At 39.7% G+C, this 17,055-nt stretch overlaps 2 protein-coding genes across 10 annotated transcripts in view; one reads left to right on the plus strand and one right to left on the minus strand.

The window, feature by feature from the left end:
* CASP8 (caspase 8) overlaps positions 1–7,736 on the plus strand; it is a 34,236-nt gene extending 26,500 nt beyond the window's left edge. For all 4 annotated transcript variants that reach the window (XM_053665109.1, XM_053665108.1, XM_053665111.1 and 1 more), the window contains exons 6-8: positions 296–437; positions 4,684–5,185; positions 6,379–7,736. In XM_053665109.1, the coding sequence (XP_053521084.1) occupies positions 296–437; positions 4,684–5,185; positions 6,379–6,514 (780 nt within the window). In that variant the 3' untranslated portion in view covers positions 6,515–7,736. The remainder of the gene's footprint in view (positions 1–295; positions 438–4,683; positions 5,186–6,378) is intronic.
* FLACC1 (flagellum associated containing coiled-coil domains 1) overlaps positions 7,700–17,055 on the minus strand; it is a 39,953-nt gene continuing 30,597 nt past the window's right edge. For 5 of the 6 annotated variants that reach the window (XM_037167560.2, XM_037167559.2, XM_037167561.2 and 2 more), the window contains 3 exons: positions 9,668–9,757; positions 9,442–9,551; positions 7,700–8,782 (listed from right to left, as the gene is read on the minus strand). In XM_037167560.2, coding sequence (XP_037023455.2) covers positions 8,665–8,782; positions 9,442–9,551; positions 9,668–9,757 — 318 coding nt within the window. In that variant the 3' untranslated portion in view covers positions 7,700–8,664. The remainder of the gene's footprint in view (positions 8,783–9,441; positions 9,552–9,667; positions 9,758–17,055) is intronic. The other variant, XM_037167564.2, reaches the window with a different exon arrangement.

Consider the following 17,055-nt stretch of genomic DNA (forward strand, 5'->3'; position numbering starts at 1 on the left):
TTGTGATGACAATATTAATATAAGTGCAAAGTACTCTCTAGGCCCAAGTTTGGGACATTGACTTTATACACTAATGGTGGAGCAGAAGTTAGAGAATTCTCCTGTTTGAGGAGAAGAGGTAGAAACTACCTAGTTCATTAGGGAAACAATGTGACCTTGGGTTGGACCTGTGGAATGAGCACTTGCAGCCCACTCTGGTTTGGGGGACAGCCTAACCTTGAACCAGGGATTTGTTTATTCACGTCTCATGTTTGACTCACAGAGTCAGCTCCTGGGTTGCATTTTTGTTTTTCAGACATTGGACAAAATTTACCGAATGACCAGCGAACCGCGGGGGTACTGTGTCATCTTTAACAATTATGACTTTAGCCTAGCAAGGAAGACTGTGCCCAAGCTTCACAACATGAAGGATAGAAACGGAACAGACTTGGATGCAGGTATAGTAGAACCAAAAAAGAAGTAAAACATTTCTAACACTTACATTTTTATCAAAAGGGAGAGCAAAAGCCATACCAACAGGGTCATACATTTCAAATAAAATGGATATAACCACATTTTCCTGTGGCGGTAAAGGACATTCTTGTATTTTTACTAGTTTTCTGCTTTTTCTCTTAAACTTAATTTTTAAAAGTAAAGCAATATATATAAAGATAAAATATTAAATCTTATTAAAAGGCTTATACTAGAAAGCAGCAATAACTTTCACTTTTAATTCCACTAAATGAATAGTGCTTCTATTGAATGTGTCAGATCTTACAATGTGGGTATCGCGCCCACTTATAGAAGTTGCATTTATAACAGAGGACTGCAGCAATTATCAGTCCTCAATAGAAATAGCATTTTGCAAATGTTAAACTAGACAGAAATTATTTTGTTCAGCTTATCTCAGCTAAGATTGAAAGTGCACAAGTTAAATGAAAAACTAATTTGCAGTGTGTGAACACAGAAATGGCTACAACTAAAAGCAATAATAGAAATAATCTGTCCCAACCATTGTGATATCAATAATTTTTACTTGATCAAATAATTTTTAAAAGTTATAACATCAGGTAACAACTTATTTTTTAAGTTGAGTAAAATTTAGAAAAGTAAGGTAGGCTGATTTTAATCATCAGGACTCTGCCAAAGGTCTCTGTTAACACTTGTTTATTCAAGCAAATCTTTTCTGTAATTTTAAAAAGCCACAGAGCAAAAAGTCCATTGATTACACCATTTATCACCACACATCTTGGTACTGAAGAAAAGGTTTCAGGTCTTTGATTTCCATTCATTTACTATTAAAACATTTATTAAAATGATACTTGATTGTATTTCTGGCATTTCGTCAAAGGGTACAAACATGCAGTTATGTAGGGTGAGTAATTCTAGCAATCTAATGGATGGCATGATGACTATAATTAATTATACTGTATTAAGCCCTGGCCGGTGTGGCTCAGTTGTTTGGGGGTGATCCCACAAACTGAAAGGCCACAGGTGTGATTCCCAGTCAGGGCACATGACGGGATTGTGGGTTCAGTCCCCACTCAGGGTGCATGCAAGAGGCAACTGATCGATGTTTCTCTCTCACACCAATATTTCTGTCTCTCTCTTTCTCTCTTTCTTTCCCTCTCTCTGCAATCAATAAAAATAATACTGTATTGAATACCAGAAATATGCTAGGAGACTATTTCAGGTGCTCTGGTCACACATACACGGTATCTATGTGTGGAGATACGTTATTTGCTTGTTTACGTTAATCATTTCACTATGTATATCATCATGTTGTATACCTTAAGCACATACAATTTTTCATAAAGGAATCAGACAGGCAACCAGAAGATACTGAAAGACTTTGACTAGCTCTATGAGCACATTATGGGGGAAAATAACATTAAGCACACAGGAAACAAAGCAATAAAAAAAATAGTGCAATTACTAATTCCATGAAAGACAAAAGTTTAATAAGAAAGGAAGCATAATTAAATAATACTATGTTTAAATAGTACTGGTAATACAAACATTACTAATGATTGAATTAAAAATGGTAAATAATTGTATAACAGCACCAAAAGCTCATTACCTGTAATAGGAATTCAATACAAAAGTCAAACATTATCAATGAATAAATAGTATGCCCAAATTTATTACAAAATGGAGGTTAATTATACAAAAAAAGAGTAGTTAAAAGTTGAAATTGGTTACCTTCATGGAACATGACTGGGTGATATAGACGGGCAGAGAGGGGATAGTTTTTTTGCATAGGTCTTTTAGATCTATTTGACTTTTGAAACTTTCATATATTGTATTTTTAAAATATGTTATGCTATTACATAACATATTATGCTATTACAGTTGTCCCATTCCCCCCTTTATTCCCCTCCACCCTGTGCACTCTTTCCCACCCACTTTCCCCCCTTTAGTTCATGTCCATGTGTCATACTTATAAGTTCTTTAGCTTCTACATTTTCCCTACTATTCTTGCCCTCCACTGTCTATTTTCTACCTACCATCTATGCTACTTATTCTCTGTACCTTTTCCCCATCTCTCCTCCTCCCACTCCCATGTTGCTCTACCTTCATGTGATCTCCATTTCTGTGTTTCTGTTCCTGTTCTAGTTGTTTGCTTAGTTTGTTTTTTTGTTAGTTTTAGGTGTGGTTGTTAGTAATTGTGAGTTTGCTGTCATTTTACTGTGCATGTTTTTTATCTTCTTTTTCTTAGATAAGTCCCTTTAACATTTCATATAATAAGGGCTTTGTGATGATGAACTCCTTTAACTTGACTTTATCTGGAAAGCACTTCATCTGCCATTTTATTCTAAATGAAAGCTTTGCTGGATAGAGCAATCTTGGATGTAGGTTCTTGTCTTTCATGACTTGGAATACTTCTTTCCAGCCCCTTCCTGCCTGCAAGGTCTCTTTTCAGAAATCTGCTGACAGTCTGATGGGAACTCCTTTGTAGGTACTGTCTCCTTATGTCTTGCTGCTTCTAGGATTCTCTCCTTCATTTTATTCTGGGCTAATATAATGATGTGCTTGGTGTGTTCCTCCTTGGGTCCAACTTCTTTAGGACTCTCTGAGCTTCCTGGACTTCCTGGAAGTCTATTGCCTGTGCCAGATTGGGGAAGTTCTCCTTTATTATTTGTTCACATAACTTTTCCACTTGTTGCTCTTCCTCTTCTCCTTCTGGTACCCCTATAATTCAGATGTTGGGATGTTTAAAGATGTCTTGGAGGTTCCTAAGCCTCTCCTCATTTTTTAAAACTCGTTTCTTCATTCTTTTCTGTTTGGTTGTTTCTTTCTTCCTTCTGGTACACTCCACTGATTTGAGTTCCAGTTTCCTTCCCATCACTATTGGTTCCCTGTGCATTTTCTTTTATTTCACTTAGCTTAGCCTTCATTTTTTTCATCTAATTTACAACCAAATTCAACCAATTCTGTGAGCATCCTGATCAGCAGTGCTTTGAACTCTGCATCTGATAGGTTGGCTATCTCTTTGTCACTTAGTTATATTTTTTCTGTAACTTTGATCTGTTCTTTTGTTTGGGTCATTGTTTTTTGTCTTGATGCACCTGTTACGTAGTGAGTAGCAGAGCCTTAGGTGTTCACCAGGGCAGGGCAACCCAGTTGCTGGGTTGTGATGCTGTATGTGGGGCAGGGGTCCCAGAAGGAACAATGACACTTGCTCCACTCTGCTGGATTTCAGTCACTTCCCCCACTTCCCCCGAGCAAACTGGGCCCTTCTGGTGCTGATTCTCAGGTGGGTGAGCTTGTGTACATTCTAGGACCCTGTGGATCTCTCCAACAAACTCTCCTGTGAGGCTGAAAGTCTCTCCCGGGACCTCAACCCCCACAGATGTTTTCAATTGGTATTTTGAGGCTTTATTTCCCTGAGCTGGAGCCCTGGCTTGTGTGGTCTGTCTTACTCCCCAGTCTCACCTGATTTATCTGTATGTGAAGGTGGGACCACCCGGTTTGCTAGCCGCTTTGCACACCACACCCCTCCACAGTCCATCACCTCACTGGGTTGGCCCGCTGTCACCCTGAGTGCCTGGGGTCTGCCAGCCACCACTTTTTTTTGCTACAACCCCTCCCCTCCTGTCCGCCTGACTCCGCCCCTCCTACCGGTCTGGATGAATGTGTCTATTTTAACTCCTTGGTTGTGGGACTTCCATGCAGTTCAATTTTTTGTCAGTACTGGTTATTTTTGTGTCCTAAATTTTTGTCATGTCCTTATTTTGGTTGTGCGAGGAGGCACAGTGTGTCTACCTACACCTCTTGGCTGGAAGTCCATATATTGTATTTTAACCATTTTGAGAGGGTTCAGAATAAAATAAGTATGGATCTTTTGTTAAAATTTTTTTTTGTTTTTTGTTTTCTGGTTATGTAAGTTACATAAAATTCTTAAATTGGTTTAGTAGTAAGCCTAGAAAATGGCTTACTTGTCTTGTAGAGTAGTTGAGATAAAACAGCAGGTCAACAATAATACTCTATATCTTTTTATTTTTGTGTTCACCTCAAGACTTGAAAGTTTTTTCAGCAGGTGGCAATAACTGTTACAAGTTTATGGAATCCAGCCACTAATATAAAGGGCCTTATTCTTAAGGTCTGATTCAGATTTTTATCTGATCAATGTTCCCTTTAGCTCTGGGCTGTGGTCTGGGAATTATTATAGTATAATATGACTCTTTGTTTTTGACTTTTCAGAGGCTTTGCGTGCCACCTTTAGTATGCTCCATTTTGAGATAGTGCAGTACAAAGACTTCACAGCGAAGAAAATCTGTGAGGCTCTGGAAGTCTACCAAAGCAAGGACCACAATAACAAAGACTGCTTCATCTGCTGCATCCTTTCCCATGGAGACAAGGGCATCATCTACGGCTCTGATGGGCAGGAAGCCCCCATCCACGAGCTGACTTCTTACTTCACTAGTTCAAAGTGCCCTTCCCTTGCAGGCAAACCGAAAATCTTTTTCATTCAGGCTTGTCAAGGGGATAACTACCAGAGAGGTATAGCTGTAGAGACTGACTCAGAAGAAAAGGAAGACTATTTAGAAATGGACTTAACACTTCAGAAGAGATATATTCCAGATGAGGCTGACTTTCTGCTGGGAATGGCCACTGTGAACAATTGTGTTTCCTACCGAAACCCAATGGAGGGGACCTGGTATATCCAGTCACTTTGCCAGAGTCTGAGAGAAAGATGTCCCAGGTAATTCTTGTCTATCAAACCCTTTATTCATCCATAAATGTCTAGCTGTGGATCGTATAGCTGTACTTCCCAGGTCAGCTGCCAAGTGGGAGAGAGGACAAATCTTGAGTTTACAGATAGAAAAAAGTGAGATACTTACTTAGGAGTTTCCTTTTTTTAACACCTCAAAGGACAATCAGGGTATCATGTTGCTAGGAAGGATAGTGAAGTCATATAGTCCAGCTCTGTATTTAGGCAGAAGCGTAACTGTGACCATTCAACTGAAAAACTTCCAAGAAGGTTTTCAAAAAGGTATAACCCATTTCAACATTTGACATTCTCTAACCCTGTCAAAAGTTCTATAACAGCTAACCATCTTCAAATCTTCTTGGTGTATTGTGAGAGAAAAATACTGAAGAGTAGAAACTCTTTATAGGTTTACTTATCTGGCCTGCTCTGAACCCACAAAATGTAGGAAAATATCATTTTCTCATTTAAATTTCTTGTGTTTCCTTTAGTTAAATGATGGTTTTGTGAGTCACAGTTCACCCAAGTGCGCACACAACTGACAGACAGGAAGCAATCTTCTGCAGGTTCCTTCTAGTTCTATATATATCAGTATGTTTTAGTGTATGAAGAGTGAGAATTTTCCATGGCAGATAAAGGAGTGAACCATGATTTCAACACCATGTTTTCATTTGGTGGTTCAGACCGTGAATCCTGCAATGTTCAGGGGGCTATTTGCAGAGGTGGATAAATAGGTTGCCCAACTAAACTGATTAGAGGCTGGTGAGAGAGAAGTAAGGTGACTGTAGGAGACATTTGATTTTCACTTGCCTGAAGTTTGATTACATCATAGATGAACCCACAGAAGCAATGTCAATTTGGGGCAGAGGATGTTACAGATCATTGAGGTGATCATGAATGTTGGTAACAGTACATGGAGTATAGTGAGTACAGACTGGGAAGGGAAGAAACCAAATCGGATGTTAACACTGAGGTTTCTGATGGTCTTTAGCGATCCTGAGTAAACCAAAGATAAGTTATTGAGCTCTGAGATAACTCCTTATTGAAAAGCTGTGGTAAGTATTGGTTTAGCAACTTATCACTTCAAATGCCTGATGTTTTGAGAGCAGTAACTGTCATAAGCACAGCGGGTAAAAGGGTTTACCAGTTGTTTTCCTAATAGATGGTCACAATGTTATGTTTTTCAGGGGTGATGATATTCTCACCATCCTCACAGAGGTGAACTTTGAAGTGAGCAATAAAGATGACAAGAAAAATATGGGAAAGCAGATGCCTCAACCCACTTTCACTCTGACAAAAAAACTCTTCTTCCCTCTTAATTGATGTATAACACTATGCTTAATATTTTATTAAAATGCTGCTGTTATGCGTCTACTTTATCTATTGTTTACTTGCATAACACTATGCTTAATTTAAACTAATATTACAATCCCTTGTCCCAACTCTTTGATGGCAGGAAGGGGAGAGAATGGGAGTAAAGACAATTTAATTTGTATGCAAATCAAGCCCAAATATCTGGCTTTGTAACACTAGCTAGATATTTATAGCCACAGTCATAATTTTAGTTGTACTTTTAATTTGATAAAAAAACTATAGTAGATACAAAAAGTATATAGTAAGTTTAAAAGGAGAGTAACATCATATATAATGGTTCAAAAACAGTGACAGATGTATTTCACGTCTCTCATCTGCTTTCAACCCATAATCATTCAATTAATTCCCTTCAAATTGTTAATTATTTTTTGTTTTGTTCTTTACTTTCAGTCCCTCTCTTTCCAAGCCATCCTTCACACTACTTTACAAGTTCAAGAAAAAAAGACTTTTCCTTTTTATTCATCATGGTTTTTGGCTTATCTGTTAATTAAATTGGCATAAGATAAATTAACAGAAGAAAAATTAAGTTAACTTTCATACATATAGGATAGCAGAGAAATCTGAGACACAAAGAAATGATTAAATCAGGCAGATTTTATTTTTAGACAGTGTAACAATAAATTTGTGAAGAATTTACAAGACAAAGAAATTTGGCTTCCAATAGTAAATTAGAAAAGAAGCAGCAAGTTTTGTTTACAAAGCCTTCCCCATATTCCTTATCTCTGGCAATACAGTGGCTTTTGCCCTGTTGGCACAGGGAGGGTGCTTTTCACGAGGAAGATTTATTTTCAGCTTTCAGAGGAATAAAACAGGATTAGAGTGTCCATCTTGCACTAACTTTCTCAAGTAACTTTAATTTAAAATAATCAATATTCCCTGAACCCCACTGAAAGTTGCTTTAAAATACAAATTGAAGATTATTTCTTACATTAAAAGCTTTAATGTAAGAAATTCTTAATTAAAATAAAAATGTTTTTACAAATTTACTATAATCTTTTTCCAAACTCCCTTTTCAGCCTTTTCTCTTATTGCTCTTGTAATATATGCATGTTTCTGTAATGTTTGATTTTCTTTTTTGCTAGTAATGCTGTCCTTCTTCCGAGCTTTTAAATTTGTAATTTATATCTTTAGTTTACTTGAAATCTTTTTAATAAAATATAATTTAATCTTACTGCTCCTTGGATGTTGTTTCGCTTATTTTCTTTTTAGCTCATGCATCTCACAGGTAGAAAATATCTAAATCACAGTTATTTCACTTGAGCCTCCCAATGTTGACTCACACAGTTGTATTTTTTAAGAAATGGTTGTTCATATTTACAAATTGGGAGATTTCACATAAAAACCAGAATACTTTCTTTTGAAAAACTTAAATATTTTGACCACGTTGACCCCATGCTCCTGTATGGCAGCAATGGAATGAGTTCTCACTGCCCCTGACACCCCAATCTCCTCTACTGAAGCTGCTGCCAGTTACTGATTATCAGTGTGTTTGTGGGATTGTTTTCCCACATGCCCAGCCCACTTCACTTATTTATGTTGCCTATCCTGTGGGCACTTGAATTCTAACAATGGTTTGGAGAAGGTGAGAATCATCAGAAACTCTTCCTAAATCATAGTTTAGGAAACATGATTGGGAGGTAGGAGAGTGGGGAACACATGTAAAAAAGAAAGATTTTTGTAATCAAACCAATTAATTCTTTCTTCCTAGCTAAATGCCCCAGGGGGGCAAAAGGTATAGTCCAAAATACAGTCAACATTTAACAGGAAGAAAATGTTCAGATCAGTGTCTTCACAAAGAAATATGTAAAAATAGAAGAGAAAATTGTACACCCAGAGAATGCTCAGCTCTAGGTATAGAGAACATCACTTTTCACAATGAAGAATCATGAAAAATCTATGTAGTTGTGAGGAGAATCAAAACAGTCCCAAACACTCAGAGGAAAGCAAACAGTGAAAAGACTGAAGTAGAATCAAGGCAACCCCAAACCAAACTCATCATATGTGTTTCTCAAGAAAACCTTACATGAGTCCTCTAGACTTACAGAGATAGTATTCCTACCATCTCCGATGATGGAGAACAACTTTTCTGCTCATAATTCTTATCTTTTGTTGCCACTATCTTCCACAGTCTCCGAATCATCCTCATAAATAGTAGTAAAGGTTGATCTTCCAGATTGTTCTTCATACATTTCTTCATTCTTGTCAATTATCTTTTGCCTTATAAAGAAAGAGAAGATGTATCACTATAGGCTCTAAGGGTAGAAAGGGGTGTGAGAGAGAAATGTGGGTTCATTCTTTCACTGGAGGCAGTTTCACTCATTACTTGTAGTGGCTTTGATTTCAGTGAAATATGATATTTGGGTGACCAAATGCCTGTATGAGGAATTTTTCTACTAAATCAACACAATGAATAACTTTTCTTTATCAAAGTATTGACCAAAATTTAGTTTAGTGATTTATATGCATCTTCAGGTAGCAGTGTAACTTCTGACCTGAAGACAGTTTCCACAGGAAGCAAATGCAGCTGCCTCTAAGGGTAAACCCCGAATACCCAAACCCCTGCACCCTCAGGGGAGATGGATTTAAAAATAACCTTCAGTCCCAAAACTGAATACACTTAGAGATTCTCAGATAAATCTCACATGTCATTTCATATAAAAACTAAGATGTAGGTAAGGAGAGGAGTCTAGACACATTACTAGTACCATTTCAAATGAACTGTTCTGCCATGGCAGGTAAATACCGTGACCAGGCTCACAGAGAATATCTTCCTCCCAGAAGTGGCTTTGCCTGGGTTCACCTTCACCTCTTCCTCATCCCAACTCCCTCTCACTTCCTAAAGACAAGTGAGTCATGTTTTTGTGAATCATTCACACCTCAGATCAATGTTTTCCTGTGTCAGGAGCTGTATGGTATGTTTAAACTTCTCTTCAGATTCGACAAGCTTGGTCTGGAGTGTTTTCTCCAGATTTCCCACCACAGCTTTCTGAAAGACATGTAAATTTTAATAGCTACCTTTCCCAAACAAGAGCTGTATGGCAGAGCTGCACAGAGGTCTGGGATCCTTCCACGATCTCCCAACCCATTCCAGCCAGGACTCACCTCTCTCTGGAGTTCTATCTGGGTTTGGTAGAGGGTTGTGTTAAGAGATTCTAGGATACTAGCTTGAGCAAGCAACTCTTCCTCTATAATCTGTGTAAGAAGAAATAGTTTTGGGATATCATGATGGTATCTACCCATTCTCTTCTTTAGGTACCTGGGCTAGAATGAGAAGCATTAACTCTAGCTACTCCTCCTCCTGCATCACGGAGTCACTGTGCCCTGTGACTTCTCTCCACTCTATGTCTCACCCATCTATGCATACCCTCCTCTATAACCTCACTGCCACTGCCCCAGAGCCGGTCCCCACTGGAGCGCACATGGGTTATCACAAAAACTACCAATCATTCATTTATTAAATAAGTATTAATTAAATATCTACTATGGATCCCAAATATATGACATTCTGGAAAAGGCAAAACTATAGAAACAGTAAAAAAGATCAGTGGTTACCAAGAGTTGGGAGGGGCAGCGAAGGATGTATAAGGTAGAGAACAGAAGAATTTTAGATCAGAGGAACCCTGTAGAATGTAAAACAAAAAGAATGAACCCTAGTCTAAACTATGAATTTTAGTTAAAAATTATATATTAATATAGTTAATAATTATAGCTGATAATTATAGTTTATCAGCTATAACAAATGTACCACACCAAATGCAAGATATTAATAGCTATGTGGAGGTGGGGAGTATATGGGAAATCACTGTACCTTCTGCTTAATTTTTCTGCAAACTTAATAGTGCTCTAAAGAATAGGCTGTTAATTAGGGAAAAAACCTTCCTTCTGTATTAGGCACTAGGAATATTATGATGAACAAGATAAATATAACTCCCACTCTCATGGAGACATATTCTAGTGAGGGAAATATTAAAAAATTAAATAAAAGTAAACAAAATAGTTACAATAGAGGACTTCCACCAAGATGGAGGCATAGGTGGGTGTGCCGTGCCTTCTCACACAACCAAGTTTAGAGACGACTAAATATTAGCAATAGAAAACACAGCCAGAACACGGAAAATTGAACTTTTTGGAAGTCTGTTAACAACAAATTCTGCAGCCTGACCGGTAAGGGGCGAAACCAGCGGCTGGTGAAGCGGGATTGCACAGGTCTCAGTCAGACGGACTCAGGTGCGGAATCCAGACGCACGGAATCCAGGCGCAGGGTTGGACCTAGTGAGCGACCGAGCGAGCAACCGAGGGGGAGACAGCGGGGGAGCGGTGCTGCGTGTTGACTGTGGTCGCACATTTGTGTGCGAGCAGACAGGCGAGGGAGTGGGCGGTTGGACCGGGCCCGGCGGGTCCCCGCGGCAAGCGGCAGTGGAGGGCGCCGCCATTTCCCTGCTCTGACCCCACCTCCACATACAGCGTCATAACCCAGCGACTCTGAGTGGCCTGGCCCAGGTGAACCACCTAAGGCACTGCTCCTTACCCAGCTGTGAGAAACAGCTGAGGGCGTCGCCATTTCCCCGCTCTGACCACACCCCCACATACAGCGTCACAAACCAGCGACCTGGGAGTCCAAGGTGCTGCTTCTCACACTTAAAGGGCACGAACAGACCAAAAATGTCACAAGAAGATCTCAAAGCCCCAGAGCCCATAGATCTAAGTGATGAAGAAATAGCAAAACTCTCAGACGCACAGTTTAAAACACTGGTCATCAGGATCCTTACAGAACTGGTTGATTATACCCACAAATTAGACAAATATATGAAGGCGAAACTAATTGAAATTAATGGAATTGCACAGGACACCAATAGCAATGAAAAGGAACTGGGACTTGAATCAATGGAGTGGACCAGAAGAAAGCAAATAATGGCCAAACAGAAAAGAGTCAAGAAGCAAGAATTCAAAGAAATGAGGAGAGTCTTAGGAACCTCCAGGACATCTTTAAACGCTCCAACATCCGAACTATAGGGGTACCAGAAGGGGGAAAGGCACAGCCACCAGTGGAAAACTTATTTGAACAAATAATAAAGGAGAATTTCCCCAATCTGGCAAAGGAAATAGACTTCCAGGAAATCCAGGAAGCTCAGAGAGTACCACCAAAGAAGTTGGACCCAAGAAGGAACACACCAAGGCACATCATAATTATATTAGCCAAAATTAAAATGAAGGAGAGAATCCTAGAAGCAGCAAGAGCTAAGGGGACAGTCACCTACAAAGGAGTCCCCATCAGACTGTCAGCAGATTTCTCAAAAGAGACCTTCCAGGCAAGAAGGGGCTGGAAAGAGGTATTCCAAGTCATGAAATCCAAAGACCTACAACCAAGATTGCTCTATCCAGCAAAACTTTCACTTAGAATGGAAGGACAGATAAGGTGCTTCTCAGACAAGATCAAATTCAAGGAGTTCATCATCACCAAGCCCTTATTATATGAAATGTTAAAGGAAAAGAAGTTAAAGAAACATGAACAGTGAAAGGACAACAAACTCACAGTTATTAACAACCACACCTAAAACGAAAGCAAACTAAAAGGACAGCTAGATCAGGAGCAGAGACATAGAAATGAAGATCTAAGGAGGGTTAGCAACAGGGGAGTGGGAGGAGGAGAAGGGGGGAGAAGGTACAGAAAATAAGTAGCATAGGCAGTAGATAGAAAATAGAAGGGGGGGCAAGAATACCATGGGAAATATAGAATCTAAAGGACTTGAGACACATGGACATAAACTAAAGGGGGGGGTAATGGTGGGGATAGGGGGGTAGGGTGGAGGGGAATGAAAGGGGGAATAGAACAACTGTAACGGCATAATCAATAAAAAAAATTAAAAAAAATAGTTACAATAGTAAATCAAGAAAAAAACCAAGAATGCAGGTGGAGGACGCAGTGTAAGTGATGGGAAGGCATAAACGTAGGATCTACTTCAGAAAGATGCTGAAGAAACTGTAATGGGGAACCAGATGGGGCTCACGTTTCAGGTGTCACCACATTTAACTCTCACCCATCCTTACAGCTCTACCCATGTAATGAGGCCCCTCCCACTGTGCATAAACTTCAAAAGTACCCCCATTTACTACAACTGCATTGTATAAAGCATGTCATTAAGCAATTTTGTATTTTTTTATTCATTATAAAAATCAGTTGCTATTTATTGAATGTCTGAAATGTGCCAGTTAGTATTCTAGAAACTGGGGATAAGTGGTAAAGAGAACAGACAAAAATCCCTGCCCTCATTGAATTCATCAGGTTAGATGGCTATAAGTCTGTGTGGAAAAATAAAACAGAGAAAATAAAGTGTCAGGTTGTTTGATGGCCCCTGAGAAGGTGGCATGTGAGTGAAGACTGGAAGGAGGTAAGGAAGTTAGCCATGTGGATATCTGGCAAAGAGTGTTCCAAGAAGAGAGAAAACCAAGAGCAAAGATTCCAAAGTAGGAGCATCCTGGCCTGTTAAAGATACAGCAAGAAGTCCAGTGCCACTGGACTGGGATGATAGAGGGGAACAAATCAAAGGGGATGAGGTTGGGGGAAAGAATTGCCAGCATGGAGTAGGTGGAACAAGCCCTAGAACCAACACAGGGTTGGAAGTAGTTTGCATCCCCACCAGCCAGGGCAGGACAAGCCTTCTAAATACACACAATATTGAGAAGATTGCTCAGGAGGGTATCATCTCAGCAGTGAGGAAAAATTAGCCCTAGACTAAAGAATGCTGTAATTTGCCTAAGAAAACACAAAACCCCAAAACTTGAAAAGCTTAAACTGCTTCCAAGTAACTTAACTGAATTTCAAAACAAAGCTCAATGTTATTTAAAGGAATACAAAAATATTCAGCACCCAACAAGTTAAATTTCACAATGGCTAACATTCAATTAAAAATTATCAAATCAAGAAAAAAATCTCATTTGATATAGCAACAAGAAAAATAAAATACCTAGGAATAAACCTAACCAAGAAGGTAAATGACCTGTACTCATAAAACTACACAACACCGAAGAAAGAAATCAAGGTAGACATAAACATATGGAAACATATACTGTGCTCATGGATTGGAAGAATTCACATCATCAAAATGTCCATACTACCCAAAGCAATTTACAGATTCAATGCAATACCTACTAAAGTACCAATGGCATATTTCACAGACATAGAACAAACACTTCAAAAATTTATATGGAATCATAAACAACCCTGAATAGCTGCTGCAATGTTGAGAAAGAAGAGCAAGGTAGGAGGGATCACAATACCTGATACCAAACTGTATTACAAGGCCACTGTAATCAAAACAGCCTGGTACTGGCATAAAAACAGACCAATGGAACAGAACAGAGAGCCCAGAAATAAACCCAAGTCTCTATGGTCAATCAATATTCAACAAAGCAGGCAGCAACATAAAATGGAGTAAAAATAGCCTCTTCAACAAATGGTGTTGGGAGAGCTGGACAGCTACATGCAAAAAATAAAACTCGAGCACCATACACAGAAATAAATTCAAGGTGAATAAGAGATTTAAATATAAGTTGTGACACCATTAAAATCCTAGAGGAGAACATAGGCAGGAAAATTGCAGATATTTCATGCAGCAATATTTTCACTGGTATGTCCCCTAGAGCAAGGAACATAAAGGAAAGAATAAACAAATGGGATCTCATCAAAATAAAAAGCTTCTGTACGATTAAAGAAAACAGTATTAAAATAAAAAGAGAACCCCATATGGGAAAACATTTGCCAATGATACCTCAGACAAGGGTTTAATCTCCAAAATATATAAAGAACTCACACAACTCCACTCTAAGATGACAAGCAACCCAATTAAAAACTGGGCAAAGAACCTGAACAGACACTTCTCTAGGGGGGCATACAGAGGATCCAGAGACACATGAAAAGATGTTCAGTATTGCTAGCTATCAGAGAGATACAAATTAAAACCAAAATGAGGTACTACACCAGTCAGAATAGCCATCATAAACAAAGCAACAAACAACAAGTGTTGGAGAGGTTGTGCAGAAAAGGGAACCCTAGTGCACTGTTGGTGGGTTTGCAGCCTGGTGCAACCACTATGGAAAACAGTATGGAGTGTTCTCAGAAAACTAAAAACGTATCTGTCTTTTGACCCAACAATTCCACTGCTAGGATTATATCCTAAGAACCCCAAAACACCAATCCAAAAGAACCTGTGCACCCCAATGTTCATAGCAGCACAATTTATAACAGCCAAGTGTTGTAAGCAACCTAGGTGCCCATCAGTAAATGGATGGATCCAAAAACTATAGTACATTTACACAATGGAATTCTATGCAGCAGAAGGAAAGAAGGATCTCCTACCCTTTGCAACAGCATGATGGAACTGGAGAGCATTATGCTAAGTGAAATAAGCCAGGCAGTGAAAGAAAAATACTACATGATCTCATCTTTAACAGGAACCTAATTAAAAAAAATGAACAAACAAGCAAAATATAACCAAAGACACTGAAACAGAGAACAGGCTGACAGTGACCAGAGGGGAGAGGGAAGGGAATTTAAGGGAAAGGGGGAAGGATTTACAGGAAGTAGTACAAAGGACACATGGACAAAAACAAGGGGGGTGGAAACGGGAGGGAGGTGGGGAGGGCTGGGGGGTGGGCTAGGATGGGGGTAAAAGGCAGAAAACTGTACTTGAACAGCAATTAAAATAAATTTTAAAAAAGGAAAAATTATCAGGCATGCAAACAAGCAAAAAATTATGACCACAATATTTCTAATCAATCCATAGAAATAGACCTGGAAATGACACAAGTGAGAGAATCAGCAAAGCAGTTATAAGAATACACTGGATCTGGACTTCCAGCAAGATGGAGGTATAGGTGGATGTGCTGTGCCTTCTCACACAACCAAGTTTAGGGACAACTAAATATTAGCAACACAAAACACAGCCAGAACACGGAAAATTGAACTTTTCAGAAGTCCATTAACAACAAATTCTGCAGCCTGACCGGCAAGGGGCGAAACCAGTGGCTGGTGGAGCGGGATTGCACAGGAGGACTCGGTCAGACGGGCTCAGGCGCGGAATCCAGATGCGGAATCCAGGCGCAGGGTTGGACCTAGTGAGCGACCGAGCGAGTGACCAGGCAAGCGACCGCGGAGGAGACAGCGGGGAAGCGGTGCTGCGTGTTGACTGGGGTCGCCTATTTGTGCGAGAGCGGACAGGCGAGGGAGTGGGCGGTTGGACCGGGGCGGGCGTCCCCGCAGCAAGCGGCAGTAGAGGGCGCCGCCATTTCCCCGCTCTGACCACGCCCCCACATACAGTGTCACAACCCAGCGACCTGGGAGTCCTAGGCGCCACTTCTCACACTTAAAGGGCCAGAACAGACCAAAAATGTCGCAAATTCTCAAAATCCCTGAGCCCATAGACCTAAGCGATGAAGAAATAGCAAAACTCTCAGACGCACAGTTTAAAACACTGGTCATCAGGATCCTCACAGAACTGGTTGATTATAGTGACAAATTAGCGAAACATATGAAGGCAAAACTAATTGAAATGAATGGAATTGCACAGGAAACCAACAGCGATGAAAAGGAAACTGGGACTCAAATCAATGGAGTGGACCAGAAGAAAGCAAATAATGGCCAAACAGAAAAGAGTCAAGAAGCAAGAATTCAAAGAAATGAGGAGAGTCTTAGGAACCTCCAGGACATCTTTAAACGCTCCAATATCCGAATTATAGGGGTACCAGAAAGGGGAAAGGCACAGCCACCAGTGGAAAACTTATTTGCACAAATAATAAAGGAAAATTTCCCCAATTTGGCAAAGGAAATAGACTTCCAGGAAATCCAGGAAGCTCAGAGAGTACCAAAGAAGTTGGACCCAAGAAGAAACACACCAAGGCACATCATAATTACATTAGCCAAAATTAAAATGAAGGAGAGAATCCTAGAAGCAGCAAGAGCTAAGGGGACAGTCACCTACAAAGGAGTCCCCATCAGACTGTCAGCAGATTTCTCAAAAGAGACCTTCCAGGCAAGAAGGGGCTGGAAAGAGGTATTCCAAGTCATGAAATCCAAAGACCTACAACCAAGATTGCTCTATCCAGCAAAACTTTCACTTAGAATGGAAGGACAGATAAGGTGCTTCTCAGATAAGATCAAATTCAAGGAGTTCATCATCACCAAGCCCTTATTATATGAAATGTTAAAGGGACTTACCTAAGAAAAAGAAGTTAAAGAAACATGAACAGTGAAAGGACAGCAAACTCACAGTTATTAACAACCACACCTAAAACGAAAGCAAACTAAAAGGACAGCTAGATCAGGAGTGGAGACATAGAAATGAAGATCTCAAGGAGGGTTAGCAACAGGGGGAGTGGGAGGAGGAGAAGGGGGGAGAAGGTACAGAAAATAAGTAGCATAGACAGTAGAAAGAAAATAGATGGGGGGGGACAAGAATAGCATGGGAAATATAGAATCTAAAGGACTGGAGAAA

The sequence above is a fragment of the Artibeus jamaicensis genome, unplaced genomic scaffold, assembly GCF_021234435.1.
Source record: "Artibeus jamaicensis isolate MK-2021 breed Jamaican fruit bat unplaced genomic scaffold, CSHL_Jam_final contig_391, whole genome shotgun sequence".
In the NCBI taxonomy this organism is placed as follows: Eukaryota; Metazoa; Chordata; class Mammalia; order Chiroptera; family Phyllostomidae; genus Artibeus; species Artibeus jamaicensis.